This window comes from Mercenaria mercenaria, chromosome 6, assembly GCF_021730395.1.
Source record: "Mercenaria mercenaria strain notata chromosome 6, MADL_Memer_1, whole genome shotgun sequence".
Classification (NCBI taxonomy): Eukaryota; Metazoa; Mollusca; class Bivalvia; order Venerida; family Veneridae; genus Mercenaria; species Mercenaria mercenaria.
Window position 1 is genome coordinate 15,466,841 of NC_069366.1, and position 21,813 is coordinate 15,488,653.

Here is a 21,813-nt window from a genome sequence, read left to right on the forward strand (position 1 = left end):
ACACAAGGTTTTTCTTTGATTTAACCTAGTGACCTTCTTTTGTACCCAAATGACCCATATTCAAACTTGGCCTAGATTTCATCAAGGCAATCATTCTGACCAAATTTCATGAAGATCAATTGAAAAATACAGCCTCTATCGCATACACAAGGTTTTTCTTTTATTTGACCTAGTGACCTATTTTTTGACCCAAGATGACCCATATTCAAATTTGACCTAGACTTCATCAAGGCAATCATTCTGACTTAATTTCAGGAAGATCAATTGAAAAATATGGTCTCTATCGCATACACAATGTTTTTCTTTGATTAGACCTAGTGACCTTATTTTTGCCCCCAGATGAACCGTATTCAAACTTGACCTAGAATTCATCAATTCAATTATTCTGACAAAATTTCATGAAGATCAGTTGAAAATTACAGCCTCTATTGCATACACAATGTTTTTCTTTGATTTGACGTAGTGACCTACTTTTTGACCCCAGATGACCCATTTTCAAACTCAACCTAGATTTCATTAAGGTTATCATTTTGACTTAATTTCAGGAAGATCAATTGAAAAATACAGCCTCTATCGCATATACAAGCTTTTTCTTTGATTTGACCTAGTGACCTACTTTTTGAACCCAGATAACCCACATTCGAACTTAATCTAGATTTTATCAAGGCAATCATTCTGACCAAAATTCATGAAGATTAATTGAAAATACAGCCTCTATCGCAAACACAAGTTTTTTCTTTGATCTGACCTAGTGACCTAGTTTTTGACCCCAGATGACCCATTTTCGAACTCGGTCTAGACTTTATCAAGATAAACATTCTGACCAAAGTTCATGAAGATTAATTGAAAAATACAGTCTCTATCGCATGCACAAGGTTTTTCTTTGATTTCACCTAGTGTCCTAGTTTTTGATCTCAGATGACCCATTTTCAAACTCGGCCTAGATTTCATCAAGATCATCATTCTGACCAAAGTTCATGAAGATTAATTGAAAAATACAGCCTCTATCGCATACACAAGGTTTTTCTTTGATTTGACCTAGTGACCTAGTTTTTGATCCCAGATGACCCATTTTCGAACTTATCCTAGATTTCATCAAGGTCATCATTCTGACCAAATTTCATGAAGATCAAATGAAAAAAACAGCCTCTATCGTATACACAAGCTAAATGTTGACAGATGAGAGGATTTGCTCAGGTGAGCTAAAAATGATAATACACTAATGTAATAAAGCTTTGACGTCGACGTCGTTTATAGTATAGGAGACGTTAGTCAAATTGACTTGTTTATATAGGAAAAGAAAGTAGAATTTGTAATGTTTCGACAGGAAAACCTAACATATGATAAAAAGAATATTACATTTGTGGCATAGCCTCACATTTTATCATTTTATTCAACTCGTTTAATAAATTCATTATGGAAAGACACTCATGTAATATCCTCTATATATTTCTCAAAAATAGATATATTGACACTATTTTAACCAGAAGCTTAGAGTTACGAGCAGTAAATATTTTCATATAAAACAAAATTTTGTTATCAAGGAAATGTAACTCTTCTTGACCACGGAGAGCAGTTCTAAACATCAATGATCAAGGGACATAAAATATAATATTTTTTATTTGGGTGAATTTCATTCAGCTGTGATCTGGATTGCAATATAATGATCCGTTACACTGTTTGCTAAAATATAGAACATCTGGAACAGTCGGATATAAGCAAAACATGCTAGCAGAATGCAAATATTAAAGCTCTGACCGGGACTCGAACCCATAACCTATCCAGACACTCTACCACTTCCCTATAACAGCAGTAGCTGTAGCTAGGCAGTTCAAGCATCCCAATTCTCTTCCCGAATACATTACGTGAACTGGAACGATTTTGTTCGGTGTACTCCGGATTATCGGCGTATTCGCTTTGTTACCAAAGGCAATTTACGTGTAAAGAAAAAAAAATCTAATTTTGCCAATATTTTAATCGGTAAAAACTGCCCAAATTTATCTGACGTGTTACTTAATTAGAGTATGAACTTACTAAATGGTATTACCAGTGGAATATAACTTATACTGAATCTTTTATATTTCACCTTTGATCAACTGGCGAACGGCAAAGACAGTGAGCTTTGTCCAAATTTAAGCAATCATTTTACAAGTTTCGAGAGGATATCAATTGATAGGAAATTACAGTTACAAAGTAACACATTCGCTGTCGATCAGTATTATGACTAAGATCGACTGTCATTTATTCATTCCAGTGATTCATAGACAGAGTCCGTTGTTTACATTTTTAATCGTTACCGGGTCACCTTTATATTTGCAAAAATTGAAGTACGCGAAGAAGTCTTTTGCGGTCTCTAAATGGAGCAAAATGCATAGTTTTCTTCTGCTCCAGTGACTACATAGGATATGCGTCGGAAAAAGTAATATCCCTCACCTCTTATATTTTTCATTTTTGATGGGCTGCCAATGACTTTTCTAATATGATCGGAGTCAAATATAGTATGTCTTGGCACATTTAAAATGTGACACTGCTGCCTCTGTCATGTTGTTGTTGTTGTCGTGGAATCTTGACCGCCTTCGCAGGCGAACCGCTTCTTGGAGTTGAACTTATGTGCGCTGTACATATAGTGAGTCTGTTTATGTACACCGACAATACAAGTAGGGTCACTGAAATCAGTATTTTATATACAACCTTTTACTTTCTGGAAGTCTCTCTAGCTCGATGTTATGGTTTGTTAGCACCAGTAGCTGAACATTAGTCTCACTATTAGATGCTGTTTTTTTTTATTTTACACTCTTGATCATTCTGTATCTAGCACTATGAAGGGTATAAAATAGCCTTCTATTATGGAATTCAATTCTGTCAATGGTTCTAGCATTAGTGTTGGAAATATTTGATAAAATCTGGAAAGTAAATCCAACGGAAGCAAAACAAATAGTGAAAATTGCAGACCCGGTTAGACTGAGTCTGTTCTTGAGCAGTACGGAAAATGCAACACTGCCCACGCCCCTAGCTCCGGCTTAAGCAGTATTCACTGTTCAAATCTAAATGAATTGAAATCAGCACACTTAAGTTTTTCTTGGGTGTTCATGCGATCAAATCGAATACCAATTTCATCATACAGTACAGCACTAATATCTCCCAGTATACTGTTTCGATATACCAACTTGCACTTTCTATTGTTTTCATATATAATTGCCTTTTCGCTATCCTCTTTTCAGTACTTCCATCTTCCATTCTACAATTGTTGCCATACATTCATAGAGCACGAATGAGAATTTAAGCTTCAATTGGGAGAAAACCTGATTAAATGTATGGTGTGGGATATGTTGTGTTTTGGGGTATTGGTAAGACCTGTTTGATTGTTTGCTTTTGAAATAGTTCTAGTTTCTGTATGTTTTTCTTGTTTGGAAGGATCACTTCTACACCATATTAGCAATATTGGCAATACATACACTTTTAACATGTTCAGTGATGTCTTTGGGTCTAATCCTGTCTGACCGCGAAGACCAGCAGACAATAAACTGTATAAAGTTCTTCGTGCTTTGTTTAAATTTTCGTTAACTGTTAACGACATGGTGTCATTCATTTTTGTTGCTCTTTGAATACCAAGATGTTCCGTTTTCTTTTTTAAGCATTGGTTTGTCATTCATGCTGTATTGTGTCTCTTTATTATGTTTTCTTTTTGATTCAATAACTATACTTTTTTCTGGTTGTATTTTACATCTCTGTTTTTGGCTGTAGTCATACGCCATATCTATAAGAATTTGTGTTTCATCAGTCTTTGTATAGTTCGCCCGCCTGCTTAGCTCAGTAGGTAGAGCGTCGGTCTACGGATCGCGGTATCGTGAGTTCGATCTTCGGGCGGGGCGTATGTTCTCCGTGACTATTTGATGAACGACATTGTGTCTGAAATCATTAGTCTCCCACCTCAGATTCATGTGGGGAACTTGGCAGTTACTTGCGGAGAACAGGTTTGTACTGGTACAGAATCCAGGAACACTGGTTAGGTTAACTGCCCGCCGTTACATGACTGAAATACAGTTGAAAAAAAACAACGGCGTTATACCCAAAACAAACAAACATCCACACACTCAGTTGTTGCACAATTTATATCACCTTTTCCCATGCCTATATTAGAGTCTTCTATCATGTGATTACTCCTCCCTGTCGGATTAGATCCCTTGTTTTATATCGAATGTTTGGGATATGTTGTTTCTCCATTTGACTGCTGTTTATGCCCTCTTCGAAGAAGGAGGGGTATATTGTTTTGCAGATATTGGTATGTCGGTCGGTCAGTATGTAGAACAGTTTGTTTGCGGATGATAACTCAAGAACGCTTGGGCCTAGGATCATGAAAGTTGATAGAGAGATTGCTCATAACCACAGATGACCCCTATTGATTTTGAGATCAGTAGGTCAAAGGTTAAGGTCACAGTGATCCAGAACAGTTAAACGGTTTCCGATGATAACTCGGAATGCTTAAGCCTAGGATCATGAAAATTAACAAGAAGGTTGGTCATGACCAGAAGATGATCCCTGTTGATTTTGAGGTCAGTAGGTCAAAGGTCAAGGTCACAGTGGTACAGAACAGTTAAACGGTTTCCGGATGATAACTCAAGAATGCTTTGGCCTTGGATCATGAAAGTTGACAAGAAGGCTGGTCATAATCAGAACATGACCACTATTGATTTTAAGGTCAGTAGGTCAAAGGTCAAGGTCACGGTGACCCTGAACAGTTTAACGGTTTCTGAATTATAACTTAAGAACACTTGGGCCTAGGATGAACATGAAAATTGATAGGGAGGTTGATCATGATCAGTAGATGACCCCTATTGATATTGAGGTCAGTAGGTCAAAGATCAAGGTCACATTGACCTAGAACAGCTAAAGGGTTTCCGGACGATAACTTGAGAATGCTTGGGCCTAGGATAACGAAACTTGATAGAGAGGTTGATCATGATCAGCAGATAACCCCTATTGATGTTGAGGTCAGTAGGTCAAAGGTCAAGGTCACAGTGACCCAGAACAGTTAAAAAGTTCCTGGATGATAACTCAAGAACGCCTGGGCCTAGGATCATGAAACTTAATAGGGAGGTTGACCATGATCAACTGATGAATTCTGTTTATTTTAAGGTTAATAGGTCAAAGGTCAATGTTATATTTACCCAGAATACTAGAACTTTTTTATACAATGACCAAATAATTTCTGTTCCTGTGCAATTACTGAATGCATCATGGGGGTTTGGGGTGGGGGCATTTCGTGTTCTACGAGCTCTTATTTTGCATTGGTGTGTACACTATCAATCATAGACCAATGTTTATTATTTATTCCCATATGATGAAGTCTTCACATTAAGTTTTGTTGATTAACCACGTCAAATGCTGCTTTTCCGTCATGTTATACTAGAATAATTGAGTCCTTTTCATCTTTACATTCTCTAGTACATTTTGCAACAATTTGTGCTGCGTTAAATGAGGATGCTCCGGCTGTATATCCTCTTTGTAATTTACTTTGTATATTTTCTGTATTTGGCTAGACCCTTTCTTTCAAGATTCTGTCTATGATTTTACAAATAACTAGAAGTCTGTAATATTTTTACTCATTATTTGATTCTTTATTTTTAAAAACAGGTGATAAAAGCCCTGTTTTCAGATTATCAGGAACAATTCCTTCACAAAATATCTTATTAATGAGTGCCTGTAGTAATGTCAAAATTTGTTTACCACCGTAATCAGTGTGTTTAATCATTAATCCGTGTATATCTGCATTTTCCTTTTTTCGTGGTTTTAATAGCTCTTTCAATTTCATAAATTGTTACTGGTGGAACTTCTTATAACTCACTATGTTCTTGACATGCTGCACTTCTTGAACATTTCCGTAAAATTGATTTTATCATATTCTGGATCTTCTTTCACACTTGCAAGGTTTTCAAAATGTTTCCTGAAGCCATTTAGGATGTTATTACTTCCAGAGTGTATTTCATCTTCAACTCTTAGTTCGGTTATTTTAGAATGCGAATTTTTCCGCAGTTTACTTATAAGTTTGTTAAATTCTGTAACTATCGTGCAGTTGTGCAGCCATTATTTCTTATTTTTCACATAATGAGATTTTTGCTTGTGCTGTCCTAATTTGGCGACGGAGATTCTTTGAGATCTATGCTTTTTTTTCTTTCTATGGCTATAGGATCATCAGGTTTCTTTGGTTTTCCCTTAGAGTACCATTCCTTATTGATATTTCTAACTTGTTTTAAAGACTGTGGCATATCTTGATTCCATACCTTAAGTTTTGGTTTTGCTGATTATTTAGTTTTGATTGGAATACAATGTTTTGCTGCTTTTCCAAGAATTTAACAAGTTTGTTCTACTATTTTCTCAGTGTCATATTTCTGATCATTCAACATATTTTTCATTTGACATGAGTGCTCGTTCACCATCGCCTTATAGAGATCTTTATCAGCTTTATTCCATTTAACTTTGCCCTGTGATGGACTTCTCTGAATGGTCGTTTTTTTTTAACTTCATATGAGACTGTCATATAGATTGGATAATGATCTGACACATTGCTTACATGATTTTTCATTAATTTTCTATTTTTCACAAATACTGTACTGGAATAAATGAAGTTATCAATTTCACTGCAGTCTGTTCCACTAGGATTTACGTAGTATCGGGTTTACTTAAGATTGCACTCTGATATGGAGTCCAAATGTAATTTTACCTCTCCGTTCTTTTGCATTGTTCATTCAAATTTTCGTTCAAATCTCCTTTAATTATTATGTCATGAGATCCATTGAATTTCTGAAATATTTCATATATTTCATCAATAGCCTCTATAAAGTTATTGCTAGTTTTATATCTTTTCGTTGGTAGGTAAACACTTACAATAAGTATTGGTATTTGGTTTTTTCTGTGGACCTCTTTACATTGAATTCTTTCACTTCCATCAGGTATAACAGTTATTAAATAGTCGATAAAGCTATGCCATAACACTCCTACCCATCCGTACCCTCTTGGGATTTGCGATGGTTGGATTGGGCCATTCACGTCTACTCCTTTCCCTGTGGAACATATGCTATTGTCTATTTTATTCCGCAAGTTTATTTGAAAATAAAATAACCAGACGAGTGTTCTTGTATAAAAATAATATCTGTTTCTTTAAATAAATCTATCATTCTCAACAACTGGTGCTCATTGTCTATATGTAGGCACTTTTCATCTAGCGTGTCCACAAAACATGTTCCTGATTTGCCCCCTTGAATCGCTAGCGCTTGGTGTAAATTCGGTCAAGTCCATCTATAACTGGTCTCTCGGAACATTGGAAGGTGAAGATGCTGTTCTTGCTTCATGATTACTTAGAACTAGGCCACGGTGCTACGTTCTGCTGTGAGTCATTACTGCTATGTTGTGAGATGCTGTATTGCCACGATGGTCCATAGATAGGAGGTAAGGGTACAGTCCACGTTTCATGGCTACTTCTTGGCGATTGTACTATATTCGATTTAATTTATCCCTGCCAAGTTTGATCGAGTGCCAACTATCAGTCTATAGTAGTTAGAAATGAAGAACTGTAAGTTACTTGTATATGAAGGTCATTTCCAAAAGGAAGTTGTATTTTTCTATATTACAAGTACATATAAAAAAATATATAATCTATTCAGGTATTCTCTATAGATGATAGGTAACTATACTTTCAACAAAAGGTTTGTCCAAAAACAGACATGATTTTGTACTTTTACGTTTCTGTTTAAAGTGATGGTACAACTTAAAACGATAGATATTCTTATGTTCATAAGCAGCTGTTCACAAGTAATGCAACTACTACGACTAAAATGTTCACAGAAAATGTCTCATCAGATGTGTGCTAAGTTTCCTGCAGCAAAAATCTGTGTCCACTTAGACCTTATACAGGATTTTTGTTTCTTCAGAAATGGTACATTGTTGCTTTCATCATCATTGTTCTTTTGATTAATATTGTTGTTTTCGTCATCACTGTTGTTTTCATCATTATGGTTCTTTTTATTATTACTTTTGATTTCATCCTCACTGTTGTTTTCATCATCATTGTTCTTTTCATTACATTTTTTCCGTATCCATCTGTCCAAATAGGTCCTTGTAGTTCAATTTGCATTTAAAGCTGTGCTGTACTTTCCCGCAATTTCATGTGCTCTTTTTCCAAGTCATCTATTTAAAACTTGTCTTTTTTCCTGCAATTTCTTGTATTCTCTTTCCTTGTTAGCTACGTTAAATATGAGTTGCACACTTTCACCCAATGCCTTCGTTTCCTTACGGGCTGTGTTAATATGTTTTCGTTTACAGTATGCTCTTCATTCCTAAGGCCCTGTAGTTCTTGTACTGCCTTTTCATTGCGTATGTTAAGTTTCATTGCATTGCATTTAACCCTTCTAGCCAGAGTTTCAAGAGTACTTGTTGCCTCTGCAATACTTTTTATTTTACTAGTAAAGGATTTTACACGTTTGATCATTTACACAGGTACATGTATCAATGTTGAATGTTGCAAACTGGACCAGGTTTTAATATATAACTGATTTCCCTATCCTTGTCGCCAAGGCAACGAAAAATTATTTCAAGAGTAAATTTGATATACATTCTCTATCCTAAGAATGATTCGAATAAAAAAATAAATGTTATGTTTGTTAGAGATTTACATTGAAAATTACATTTTTACGTAATGCTTTAGAAATGCATCTTCGTAAGATTAATGTTATCTTTGGTTGCATATCTTGTTTGCGGTGCCAAGGACGATATTAATTAAAATATATTATTAATATTTGTATGCAATGCCAACAATCTGGAGTTCCATACAGAGGTAGATTACCTGTGGAAAGCAAGCATGGTTTCTCAAAAAACATCTGAATCATTTATTTATTATAGCATGCAGCGTGATTTTTTTCACTTAGAACAAGTTTCCCTTTATGAAACGTTTTAAAAATTTGCGGATTTTATGCCACTATAAGATTTCAACCTAACATTCATGTTAAATAACTGATTTCGTGAACACTTATTTCATGAAAATACATGCGATCCACGGTCTGACTGCGAAACAAGAGGGCCCTCAGTGCGACGTCCTGCTTTTCCAAATAAAAACACTAACATTGGAATAAGAGTCCCGTGTGTGTTTGACAACTTACAACTATTAAGAAGCCTCTGGAAACAAACACCCGGTGGAAAACGTGTTTTAACTTCTTTTTACTTACAGATACTTTAATTATATATTGAAGTTTGTATTGTTGCAGTTTTTTTTAACTCCCACAACTTGAGTTTCCAACTTGTTATTTCGACATTTCCTGGCTTAAGTCGCCCTCAGTTGATTGCAGTTTATCACTCCTCAATTCATTGGAATCAGTGTCCATATCTTTGCCCAGGTCACGATTTGAAAAATTCAGGAATCCGATACTTTTGATCACTGATAATCTTTCATCACCCACGCTGCAGACCGATATGTTACCGGTATCGTTTGAAATACGTTTTTTGTTTCTATCAAGTGTAGTCTTCATTTGTATTTTTATATATTCATATTTAATGTTTATTTCAACACTATATGGCGTTTCTCTCTTCCTCAAAACTAACGATGGACTGATATCAATTTTCACTTTTTCATGTTGTTGCTGTCGAAGCGAAAACTTTTGTTCAAATTCCAAACATTTAATAATGACACTGCCTGACAAAATTAAGTCAATGCTTTCTGGCAGCTCTGTTGTATAGTACCTTTCGTATTTCAAGTACGGTTTAATCTCAGACAAAACAAAATTTGATAGTGCAACATCCTTTAATATGAAAAAGTTATAAGTAATAGACAACCGGTCCTTAGGTTCACATCCTCCATATGCGCTGCCGTCGTCTATTTCGACCGTTAATGTTTCTACCTCGGGTACCCGTGATACACAAGAATTAGTTGACACATTAACATCAGGGACTTTATTGATAAATGCCGCAACATCTGCATATTCCTCAATGGAAAAATAACCCTTCCTGCTTGTATACTCCAGCAATGATTTATATGTCATTGTTGGCAGTCTCAGCTGAAAGAACGATTCACCGAGATTTTTACGGATATTTGCGCCGTTGTCTTCCTTTCCACTCTGTAAGAGTTTCTTCCTGGACCATCTTTCTGCTGCTTCTAGAATCACTTCCTCTTTGGCGAATAAAGTATCGCCTTTTAGAATATATAGAAGACATTCTGCAGATAGGTCCAAGAAACAATCCGATTTGAGGACTTGTTCTGCGTTGCTGTCGATGAAGGAACAACACGATGTTTTAAGACTTGTCAGGTTATAAAACATAGCGAATGTTAAAATTTCACAGCAATTTTGTGTTGTGATAACGGTTGCCAGGAAGTCAGCGCAAAGCTTTACCAGGCCTGAAACTTGATAGTAGTGAGCCATTTCCAACACTGCAGAAGCGTTTTCCTTGTTCAGTGTAATTGTGTCGCTGTAGATATACCTGGAAATGCAAAAAAGACTATATTTACTGTTAGATTGTAGTAATATACAGATTTATATAGCGCCCTTTTCACAATAAACACGTTTAAAGGCGCTTTACATAATTATACGAGTACAGTAAGGATCAGAAGATCTGACTCGATGGTAACTGTTTGTCTGGCAACAAGAATCTGCCAAGTTACCGCTAAAACAGTTACCCAAAACCCGGACATCCGCAGCTACAGCAACTGATAAAATGTTGTTGTTTTTTTTTAATAATGGTTATTGGAGATAGTATCAGACGTAAGCACCTTTTTCTCTTTTAGCAGCGCGTGAATTACCATATTTATTAATAAATTATGTATTCTTTAATAAAAGATTAATAGCACGGGAGTCTTCTACACCCCGAAATAACATTCAAAAGATCCTTCAATAGAACGCAACCAGGAATAGCAGACCAAGTCAGCTGTTAAAGTAGCTTGGTTGCGTTCTGTGCATCAAAAGGATCTTCACAAATTTTATCAACTATAGCATCAGTAGCCTTTAAAGCCCTGCTCCACAGCTATTCAAATTTTATTGTGTGTATGCAACCCATATTTACAATAGGTAACAGTTAACGGCCACGCGCTACACTTTAGCACGCAAAACCACAGATATTTTATATAGAATTTTATATAAAATAGACTCTATTTTGACAGGCGTCACTGTTCATAGTCAGTATTTTCATGCTTTTTTCAGTGACAATTTCAGGTTAAAAGGTAGGACTGGAACAGGTCTTTAAGTCTAGTGTGGGGCTGTGAAATGTCTCCACGTACTTGGACTCAGAGTTGTCATATTTTCTGGTCTTACGGGCTCATGGAGAACATTCAGTTTTACAGTAATAGCGTTCCACTGAAGTCGGTGTTAATTGGCATGAGGGGTGTTGAACAGAGCATTACTTCCGTCGCGAATAAAGTCATTCAAGCCGTGTCTGATATTATTTTTCTTGGTCGCGTTCTATGCTTCAAATGATCTTCCAACAAACTGATTGTCTGGGAAATGATGAAATATGCAATCCCCTCAAGCCTCTAGCACAGGCTTAAATGGAACTCAGTTATACATACATGTAATACACATAGAATGACCTCTCTGATCACATGTAAATGAGTCTTCCCAGTGCCAGTGAAAACACCGGATACACCCGGCGGGCATGCAATTATTAAAATTTCTTACCTTAAGAAAAGAAGAAATGTTTCCTTTTCTACATCTTTCAGTTCAATTTCAGTTTTTCCGTCTGCGCAAGGTCCGAAAAACATCGCCTGGAAAACAGGACTTCTTGCTGCTAAGACAATTCTATGTGCTTGAATCGTTTGCTCTTGCTCTTGATTTTTAAAGTGAAACTTGACATCTGTCCAGAGGCTTTTGTCAAACAGCTCTACCATACAGGCTGCTAGGCTCTTCCCTTGCTGCCAGTCTCCCGGTAAGTGTTTCTCAACCAGCTCAATGTTGTCATTGTCGGTAGATTTTTCCATCATTAGCTAGTGTTACTGGCTCTGAATGTTGGGAAACAAGTAGTTTAATTACTGTAGAAGAGAAATAACAGAAAACAGTCAGTACTTAAGGTAGATTTACTGTTTATAATTCCACCGGTAGTTAAATGTGAGTAAACGTTTGTCTACTCTTAGTGTATATCCAGTAACAACAACATGCGCAAATAACATATCATTTGCGCAAAATATAATACTAAAACGCACAAATAAATGGCGGAATTCACTGCCGAAGGAACACATGGTGAGCACAGACACTTGGGGTTCGGACCTCCACACACACCATTCTCCGCCGCCCCTGGTTAAGTTTAGCCAATATCTTTTAGCATTTTACCATGTATTGAGCATAGGTGGCGATTATAAAACGCATTTCGTAACATTTCGGCGTGTTTTTAAAAAATGTATTTTTACCATCAATGTTCTCAGTATTACAAGATATGAAACATCGCACGAACAATGGGAACACTTGCTTGCGCTGGACCCTGGCTTTGTGTAGCGCATGTCATGAACCTGGTACCAAAATTGTTACTCTTACGGTTGTGTTAAACCAGATCGTCACATCTTAATGTAAACAAACCTCGTGTAACACGTGCTGAAGCGATAATCCGGTATAATGTAGTCGAAACGGTATCAATTTTGGTACCCGGCAACGATATGCGCAGTTCAAAGCAGGGATCAATTCGCAAGGAAGTGTTCCATAGAATTTAGATTGATTGATTTATATAATTTATTGATTTCTCGTCGGAATACAAATGACAGTTGTCGCGACCGGTGTCATTTGACAGAACGGTAACAGATCTGACGGTTGATACCAGTGATTCATTGTTAGGGGTTCATTCAAAAGTTAAACTGGCTATTGTTTCCCTAGTGTTCGTGCGATGTTTCATATCTTGTAATATTGAGAGCATTGATGGTAAAAATACATTTTTTTTAAAACCACACTGAAATGTTACAAAATGCGTTTTATGATCGTCATCTATGCTCAATATATGGTAAAATGCAAAAATATATTGGCTAAACTTAACCAGGGGCGGAGGAGAATGGGGTGTGTGGAGGTCCGAACCCCAAGTGTCTGTGTGATGGTGAGTAAACTGGCCAATCTCTTTTGCTGTAAACAATGCGGATACAATTAAATCATAGGTGCCCGTTCAGTCTTGGTGCCCATATAGGTGCCGCCCCGCCAAAAAAAAAATAAAATAAAATAAAATAAAATAAAAATAAAAACACTGTTTTAAGCCTAAAACGAAAAAAAAATGATAAAAAAAATCGCTATATAGTTCTCTTACATGGAAAAGGTGCTTGTGTTGCCGTAACGCAATGGAGCTTTACTAGGACACGCTATGAAACAACCAAAATGTCCAGTTCAGTACCATTGCAAGCTACCCTGCTGCCATTTTCACATTGGACATTTAGAAAACAGTAAACAATCCTATTCTACCAAGTATACAACCTTAAATAACTTACATTTAAATTCTAAGACGCCAAGAACGGAATGGGTTTTCTACTTTCGTTTTGAAACAAAATGGCCGATCGTCTTTGTTATTTTGCAAGTGTCTAGACAATTTGGCTTGTTTGAATTTAAATGTAAGTTATTTAAGGCTGTTTACTAGGCAGAACAAGATTGGTTACTTTTCCATAAATGCATGATGTGTAAATTGCAGCAAAGTAGCCTCTACTGTTACTGAACTGGACATTTTGGTAGGTCCACAGCGTGTCCTAGTAAACCTCCACTGCGTTACGGCAACACAAGCACCTTTTCCATAAGAGTATATAGGAAATAAAAATCGTTTAAGGATTAAAACAGTGGTTTTTAACTTTTCTTTTGACGGGTGGTGGGGGGGGGGGGGGGGGGGGGGAAACCAAGACTGGACGGGCACCTGTGAATTAAACATATATACGGCTGCAAAAAAGACATTGTGTTTAATATATAATCAAAATATACATGTTTAAAATTGTCGAGTATAAATTAGAACTGAACTGAAAGAATATCAAAATATTTACCTTTTTCGCCCTGTTAAACCTATCAGTATTAAAGCAAGAATCACTAACGCATATCTTTATCTGGTTTATTTGATATGGGGGTCTATAAATAGACATTTGCGACAGGGGGTCATCTCAACATTATTTGATTATGTTACGTGTTGAGATCTTGCTTATTATGCCACCCCTGCGCGGTAGGGATATTAATTTGGATTATCGGAAGAAAATCTATCACACAATAACATATAGACCTATTGTCATCTTATCACAAACTGCTCACGGTGTCCGTTGTCCGTCGTCGTCTGCCATCATGGCCGTATCGAGAGGCTACATTTTACCGAGGCAAATGAATATGCAAAGGCAACCCCCCCCCCCCCCCCCCCCACCCCATCTACAGGGGTTAGTTTGTAAGGTTGTATTCCTCCCTCCTGGGAGGGTGTCCATCTAAAAACTGGGATATATGAAAATCACGCTTTGGCGCGCTGTTATATAAAAGAAAAAATACCGTTGCATTCCGCGATCTACCCTGTGTCCAGTACTTATACCGATTTATGTGTCTCTCTTGCGACTGGGTCTCGGATGCAACGTATTACTTACTTTTTGGGAGGTGTATGTATATATTCTTCTTGATGGAGCTCCTGATTTATCTTTTACGAGTAAAAGTTCAAACAGTTTTCCCTACAATCAAAGTTCCTCATGCTGAGAAGGACATTAGTTTTCTATAGAAAAAATTTCAAAAAAGTCTTCTTTCATACAATGACAATGATGTAATTGTTGCTAAGAAGACTCACTACAGAGATAAGAGCAGCACGCGTTGCGACGTTAAAATCAAACTTCATTAGGTTGAAAAGAACATTCAAGTTCATATTAATTAATGATTACAATATAAATGGAGTTTCATCAATTGATCACGGTCACCACATGTCCACGCGGCATTACCTATCGTCTGCATATGACGCTTCGACAACATCTTCGCGCTTAATATTCTTCAAGATAAGTGAAAACAAGTGAATGAAGTATTGCCATGCAAAGTCCCCTACTGGAAGGCACCTAATTTTCTCTACTGCAGTGTAATTAATGAACTGATATATGTCAATGATGTATAAACAATATTGTACTATAATATAAAAAAATATTTTATAGCAAAACACGCGGATTAAAATTTGCATATACAAAAACCCATAGTTGTTTTTGGCCGATTATAAAAAAGTTATCATATAAGTTATTTATAGTAACAACAAAGGGAAATTAATCCTAAAAAATCTATATAATATAAGTCCACAATAAACTCTTTACCAGGTAGACCTGTAATAAAAAAGTTGCAATATAATCTATTTATAGTAACAACAAAGGGACGTAATTTTAAAAACAAGGGTGCCTCATGGTGGTGAACATTTGTGCCAAGTAACATAATGTGTCTCCATGCATGAAGAAGAAATGCTCCGGACAAAGTCATTCTTGAATTTGACCTTTGACCTCTAAATATGACTTTGACCTAAGACCTGGGGACCTGGTTCTTGCGCACAACAATCCATCTCATGTTGTCGAACATTTGTGCCAAGTTACATCAAAATCCCTCCATGCAAGAAGAAATGCTCCGGACAAAGTCATTCTTGTATCTGACCTTTGGTCTTTAAGTGTGACCTTGACATTAGACCTAGGGTCCGGGTTTTGCGCTTGACATGTTGTTTCATCCAGGGGAATATTTGTGCCAACTGATATTTAAATCCTGTTTTGCATGACAAAGTTATAGACCGGACAGGAAAAGAATCATATTGACCTTTGATCTCAAAGTGTGACCCTGACCTTTAAGCTAGGGTTTGCGCAAGACACGTCATCTCATCATGGTGAATATTTATGCCAAGTAATATTGTAATCCCTTGATGGATGACAGAGTTCTGGACCGGACAGGAAAAAAACCTTACTGACCTTTGACATCCAATTGTGACCTTGACCTTTGAGCTAGGGGTCCGTGTTTTGCACATGACATGTTGTCTCATCATGGGAAACATTTGTGCCAAGTAATATTAAAATCCCTTCATGGATGGCAGAGTTACGGACCGGAGAGGAAAAAAGCTCAGTTGATCTTTGACCCCGAATTGTGACCTTGACCTTTGAGCTAGGGGTCCGGGATTTGCGGATAACACGTCATCTTATCATTGGGAACACTTGTGCCAAGTGATATTAAAATCACCTGTTCATGCCATGTTAACATTTGACTGCCAAGTGTGACCTTGACCTTTGAGCTAGGGGTCTGAAAGTTGTGTTTGACATATTGTCTTATTATGAGGAACATTTGTGCCAAGTAATATTAACCCTTCATGGACAGGAAAAAAGCCTTGTTGACCTTTGACCTCCAATGTGACCTTGACCTTTGAGCTAGGGGTCCGGGTTTTGCGCATGACATGTCGTCTCATCATGGGGAACATTTATGCATAGTGATATTAAAATCCCTTTATGAATGTCAGAGTTATGGACCGGACACGAAACAGACCATATTCATGCCATGTTAACATTTGACTGCCAAGTGTGACATTAAGCTTTGAGCTAGGGGTCTGAAAGTTGTACATAATACATCTTATTATGAGGTACATTTGTGTCAAGTAATATTAAAATCCCTTCATGGATGGCCGAGTTATGGACCAGACAGGAAAAAAGCCCTGTTGACATTTGACCTCCAATTGTGACTTTGGCCTTTCAGCTTGGGGTCCGGGTTTTGCGCATGACACGTCGCATCATCATGGGGAACATTTGTGCCAAGTAATATTAAAATCCCTTCATGGATGACAGAGTTATGAACCGGACACGAAATTGCGGACGGACAGACGGACGGAATGACGGAAAAGCGCATTCCTATAGTTCCCGAAACTGGTTTTCAACCAGTAGGGGACTAATAAACCGCACCGTTGTCCATCAATGATACATATATTTTGATAAAAATGAAATGCATAAACTATAATGATAAATCATTAAGATTCAAATGATTTTGCTTTTGACACCAATAAATTCATCGATTTATGTTGAATCTTAACTTTGAAATCGGATTAGGTTTGGAAAAAAAAAAGAATTTATATTGTAGGAAATTAAACATAAAATAGCAAGAAAACGCAGGTATGTAATTTAAAACTTTTCTGGTGGAGCACGTAATCAATCCCCAATCTCTCGATCCCCAGGTTCCGTAAATTATTGTTCCGGTTATCCCGCTTGCTTAGCTCTAAAATAGGGAGAGCGTCGGTCTACGGATCGTGGGAGTCGTGAGTTCGATCCTCGGGCGGAGCATATGTTCTCCGTGACAATTTGATTGAAGACATTGTGTCTGAAATCATTCGTCCTCCATCTCTGATACATGTGGGAAAGTTGGCAGTTACTTGCGGAGAACAGGTTTGTACTGGTACAGAATCCAGGAACACTGGTTAGGTTAACTGTCCGTCGTTACATGACTGAAATACTGTTAAACGGCGTTAAACCCAAAACAAACAAAAAATGCTCCGGTTTCAAGTGCCCAAGTACGAAATGACGACGGGAGGAGTGCGAATTTTAATTCGGGATCCGTCCAAATGTTACACACTTGAAAAATGAAATCCTTGTGAATGTTTGGAAATAGCTATTTGGTTGGTTTAACAGCCCTATTTTATTATATATATAGGGGGCGTAGCACAACCAATTGTAAAGCTACTCAGCAGCAGGATGTGAAAAAGGGAAACCTCTTCCATTTGTGTGGGTCAGTTGGATCTTCCCACACGTAAAGATTTTGGGAATAGAAAGGAAACTTGTGGCTTCTTGTATAAGTGTTTGGCCAGAATGACCTGCGAAGCTCTATAATGCACATGGCAGGCATGTAGCCCAGAATACTAACATACGCACAGGCATATCGCCATTTTTCTACAATAGAAATATAAACAAGAGGGTCATGATGACCCTGGATCGCTCACCTGAGTAATATGAGCTACATGTTTCAAATGTCAAACTGATGACAAAATATTAAGAAAGTCAGTGGGTCACATTCATGGTCAATGAAATTCAGTTTTACGATTTGTGTGCAAAACTGTGTAAGTCATCAATATTTCAAGGCTGTATCTTAAACAAGAGGGTCATGAAGGCCCTGTATCGCTCACCTGACCTGTTGACCTAAAGATCATCAAGATTAACATTCTGACCAAGTCTCATTAAGATATGGTCATAACTGTGGCCTCTACAGTGTTAAATAGCTTTTCCTTTGATATGACCCGGTGACCTAGTTTTTGACCCCACATGACCCAGATTCAAAATTGACCCAAAGATCATCAAGATTAACATTCTGACTAAGTTTCATGAAGATACAGGCATAAATGTGGCCTCTAGAGTGTTAGAAGCTTTTTCCTTTGATTTGACCTAGTGACCAAGTTTTTAACCCACCTGTGCCAGATTTAAATATGACCTATAGATCATCAAGTTTAACATTCTGACCAAGTTTCATCAAGATATGGTCATAAATGTGGCCCCTACAGTGTAAACTAGCTTTTCCTTTTATTTGACCTGGTGACCTACTTTTTAATCCTACATAACCTATATTCAAACTGGACCTTGAGATTATCAAGATTAACATTCTGACCAAGTTTCGTGATGATACAGTCATAAATGTGGCCTCTACAGTGTTAACAATCTTTTCCTTTGATTTGACCCGGTGACCTAGATTTTGACCCCACATGACCCAGATTCGAACTTCACCTAATGATTATCAAGATTAACATTCTGACCAAGTTTCATGAGGATACAGTCATAAATGTGGCCTCTAGAGTGTTAACAAGCTTTTCCTTTGATTTAACCTAGTGACCTAATTTTTGACCCCACCTCACCCAGATTTAAAGTTAATCTAAAGATAATCAAGCTTAACAACCTGACCAAGTTTCATTAAGATATGGTCATAAATGTGGCCTCTACAGTGTAAACTAGCTTTTTCTTTGATTTGACCTGGTGACCTAGTTTTGGACCCTACATAACCCATATTCAAACTGGACCTTGAGATGATCAAGATTTATATTCTGACCAAGTTTCATGAAGATACAGTCATAAATGTGGCCTCTACAGTGTTAACAAGCTTTTCCTTTGATTTGACCTGGTGACTTAGTTTTTGATCCCAGATGACTCAATACCTATCTCGTCCAAGACTTTATTAAGGGTAACATTCTGCCCATTTATAATTAAGATTGGGCCAAAATTGTGACCTTTAGAGTGTTAACAAGTTTTCCTTTGATTTGACCCGGTGACCTAGTTTTTGACCCCAGATGACCCAATATCAAATTCTTCCTAGACTTTATTGAGGGTAACATTCTGACCAAGTTTCATTAAGATTGGACTAAATATGTGACCTCTAGAGTATTAACAAGCTTTTCTTTTGATTTTACTTGGTGACCTAGTTTTTGATTCCAGATGACCCAATATCGAACTCGTCCAAGATTTTATTGAGGGCAACTTTCTGACCAAGTTTCATCAAGATTGGGCCAAAATTGTGACCTCTAGAGTGTTATCAAGCTTTGCCTTTGATTTGACCTAGTGACCTAGTTTTTGATCCTAGATGACCCAATATCAAACTCATCCAAGATTTTATTGAGGGTAACATTCTGACTAAGTTTCATTAAGACTGGGCCAAAATTGTAACCTCTAGAGTGTTAACAGTCAAATTGTTGACGACGCCGACGCCGACGACGCCGACGCCGCCGACGGACGACGGACACAGGGCGATCCCAAAAGCTCACCTTGAGCACATCGTGCTCAGTTGAGCTAAAAACAAGAAAGTAGTCAGTAGGTTAAGGTCACAATCAAGTGACATCATATTACTTGGGGTCATCAGGTAACTATAATTAAATAGTCTTGGAAATAGGATCGGATGATTTTTTAAGCATTTTTCCTATATAACTCACATAATAACTAAGTGACCCCAGGGCGGAGCCTCCTTTAATCCCAGGGGCATAATTTGAACAATTTTGATAGAGGACTACTAGACAATGCATCATACCAAATATCAAAAGCCTAGGTCGTATGGTTTCTGACAAGAAGATTTTTAACTCCCTGAGGCCGATATCATAATATATCTGCTGCGGCGAGATAAGAATTACCACCTAACGTCGAAGAAAATTTTCTGATCTTATCACGATCTCACGCACATGCAGTCAATTAAAATCATGCAGGGAATAATTGGTGATTCAAATAAATTAAAATAAACTTACAAAACCTTCGAAGTTTCAAAAAATATTTTTATATCCTATTTCATCCGTAACCTATATCCAAACAGAAAAATATTTTCACTTCGAAGTATTCACAATTTTAACAAACCTACTGCGTTGAAAATATTTGAACGTTTCTGGTTCGCTTACTTTTTCACATGTAAAGACATTGAACTCCATTAAATAGAAATACAATATTAACAAAGACTTTGTACAAAAGCATTCTTAAAATTGACACCCGTTTTTGTGTGAATATCGATCATGCCTTTGTTTAATTTTGATGTATACATGTACACAAACGTTTTATGACACGCGATGAGACAGTTAAGTTGTAATATATACATTTACCTTTGAAAGATTATGAAATTTACAATCATATGTTTATGTAGTCACGTTGTTTTTGTATTTTATAAAATATGTTTTGTTGTGTTCATGTTTTTCAGTTTGTATCGTATTCGATGTAAGTGTACGAATATTTCAGCCTTCTAAAACTTAACATTTTCCGACCATTCATTTAACTGATAATGGAATTTCATCGTCTGAATCATCATCGGACGGAACTGATATATCAGAAGCTGCATGATAATGAATATTTTCTTTATTTTAAGAAAGATTTTTGGCAGACGACATTATTTTACTCCTTTGAAATACAGAATGAACAAAACACAATGGATTTCGTCTTTACATGGCCGCATAATGGCAAACACTTATTTCAACAAGGGAACTAATTAGCACTAATTATAAAAAATAATACCCAGTATGCAAAATAATTTTGCTTTTGCCAGGATTATCAAAAATTAACAGGTACATGTCACAATCAGCATGATCTCGGTGCCGCGACTATACTCGTCAATCGCCGTCCTGGGGAGTCCTGATAACGCGCGTATAGTCGGATATCGACGCTACGGGGGTAGAAAATATAACGCTTACAGTCGCATTTCGGCCCCAGGGAGTTAAAGCTTTTTCCTATATAAGTCTATATGAAACTTGGGACCCCCAGGGCAGGGCCTCTTTTCATCCTAGGGGTACAATTTGAACAATTTTGATTGAGGACTATAAGACAATGCTACAAACCAAATATCAAAGGTCTACGAGTTGTGGTTTCAGACAAGAAGATTTTTAAACTTTTTTCCCTATATAAGACTATGTAAAACTTGGGACCCCCGTGGCGGGGCCATATTTGACCCTAGGGGAATAATTTGAACAATTTTGGTAGAAGACCACTAGATGATGCTACATACCAAATATCAAAGCCCTAGGCCATGTGGTTTTGTACAAGAAGATTTTCAAAGTTTTCCCTATATAACTATATAAACCATGTGACCCCCGGGGCGGGGTCATATTTGATCCCAGGGGGATAATTTGAACAATCTTGGTAGAGAACCACTAGATGATGCTACATACCAAATATCAAAGCCCTAGGCACTTTGGTTTTGGACAAGAATATTTTTAAAGTTTTTCCTTTCGGTTGCCATGGCAACCAGAGTTCTTCTTGGAATTCAATTCTTTGAACAATTTTGAAAGGGGGCCACCCAAGGATCATTCCTGTGAAGTTTGGTGTAATTCTGCCCAGTGGTTTTCAAGAAGAAGATTTTTTAGGAAATGTTGACGGACGACGCACGACGGACGCCGGACATTGAGCGGTCACAATAGCTCAACATG

At 37.1% G+C, this 21,813-nt stretch overlaps 1 protein-coding gene across 4 annotated transcripts; it reads right to left on the reverse strand.

Annotated features, from left to right (window-relative positions):
• Positions 1 to 7,579: 7,579 nt before the first annotated feature.
• Positions 7,580 to 20,497, reverse strand: LOC123549575 (BTB/POZ domain-containing protein 6-B-like). 4 transcript variants are annotated; one of them, XM_053545221.1, is made up of 3 exons: positions 20,155 to 20,497; positions 11,655 to 11,974; positions 7,580 to 10,464 (listed from the first exon to the last, which is right to left on the reverse strand). In XM_053545221.1, exons 2-3 carry the CDS (start codon positions 11,954 to 11,956, stop codon positions 9,294 to 9,296), a joined length of 1,473 nt encoding a protein of 490 aa, XP_053401196.1. In that variant the 5' UTR covers positions 11,957 to 11,974; positions 20,155 to 20,497; the 3' UTR covers positions 7,580 to 9,293. The 4 variants fall into 4 exon arrangements, with proteins under 4 accessions (XP_053401196.1, XP_053401194.1, XP_053401195.1 ...); XM_053545219.1 differs by having other exon boundaries at positions 11,655 to 12,004; XM_053545220.1 differs by lacking the exon at positions 20,155 to 20,497 and adding an exon at positions 13,970 to 14,073 and having other exon boundaries at positions 11,655 to 12,004.
• Positions 20,498 to 21,813: the final 1,316 nt, after the last annotated feature.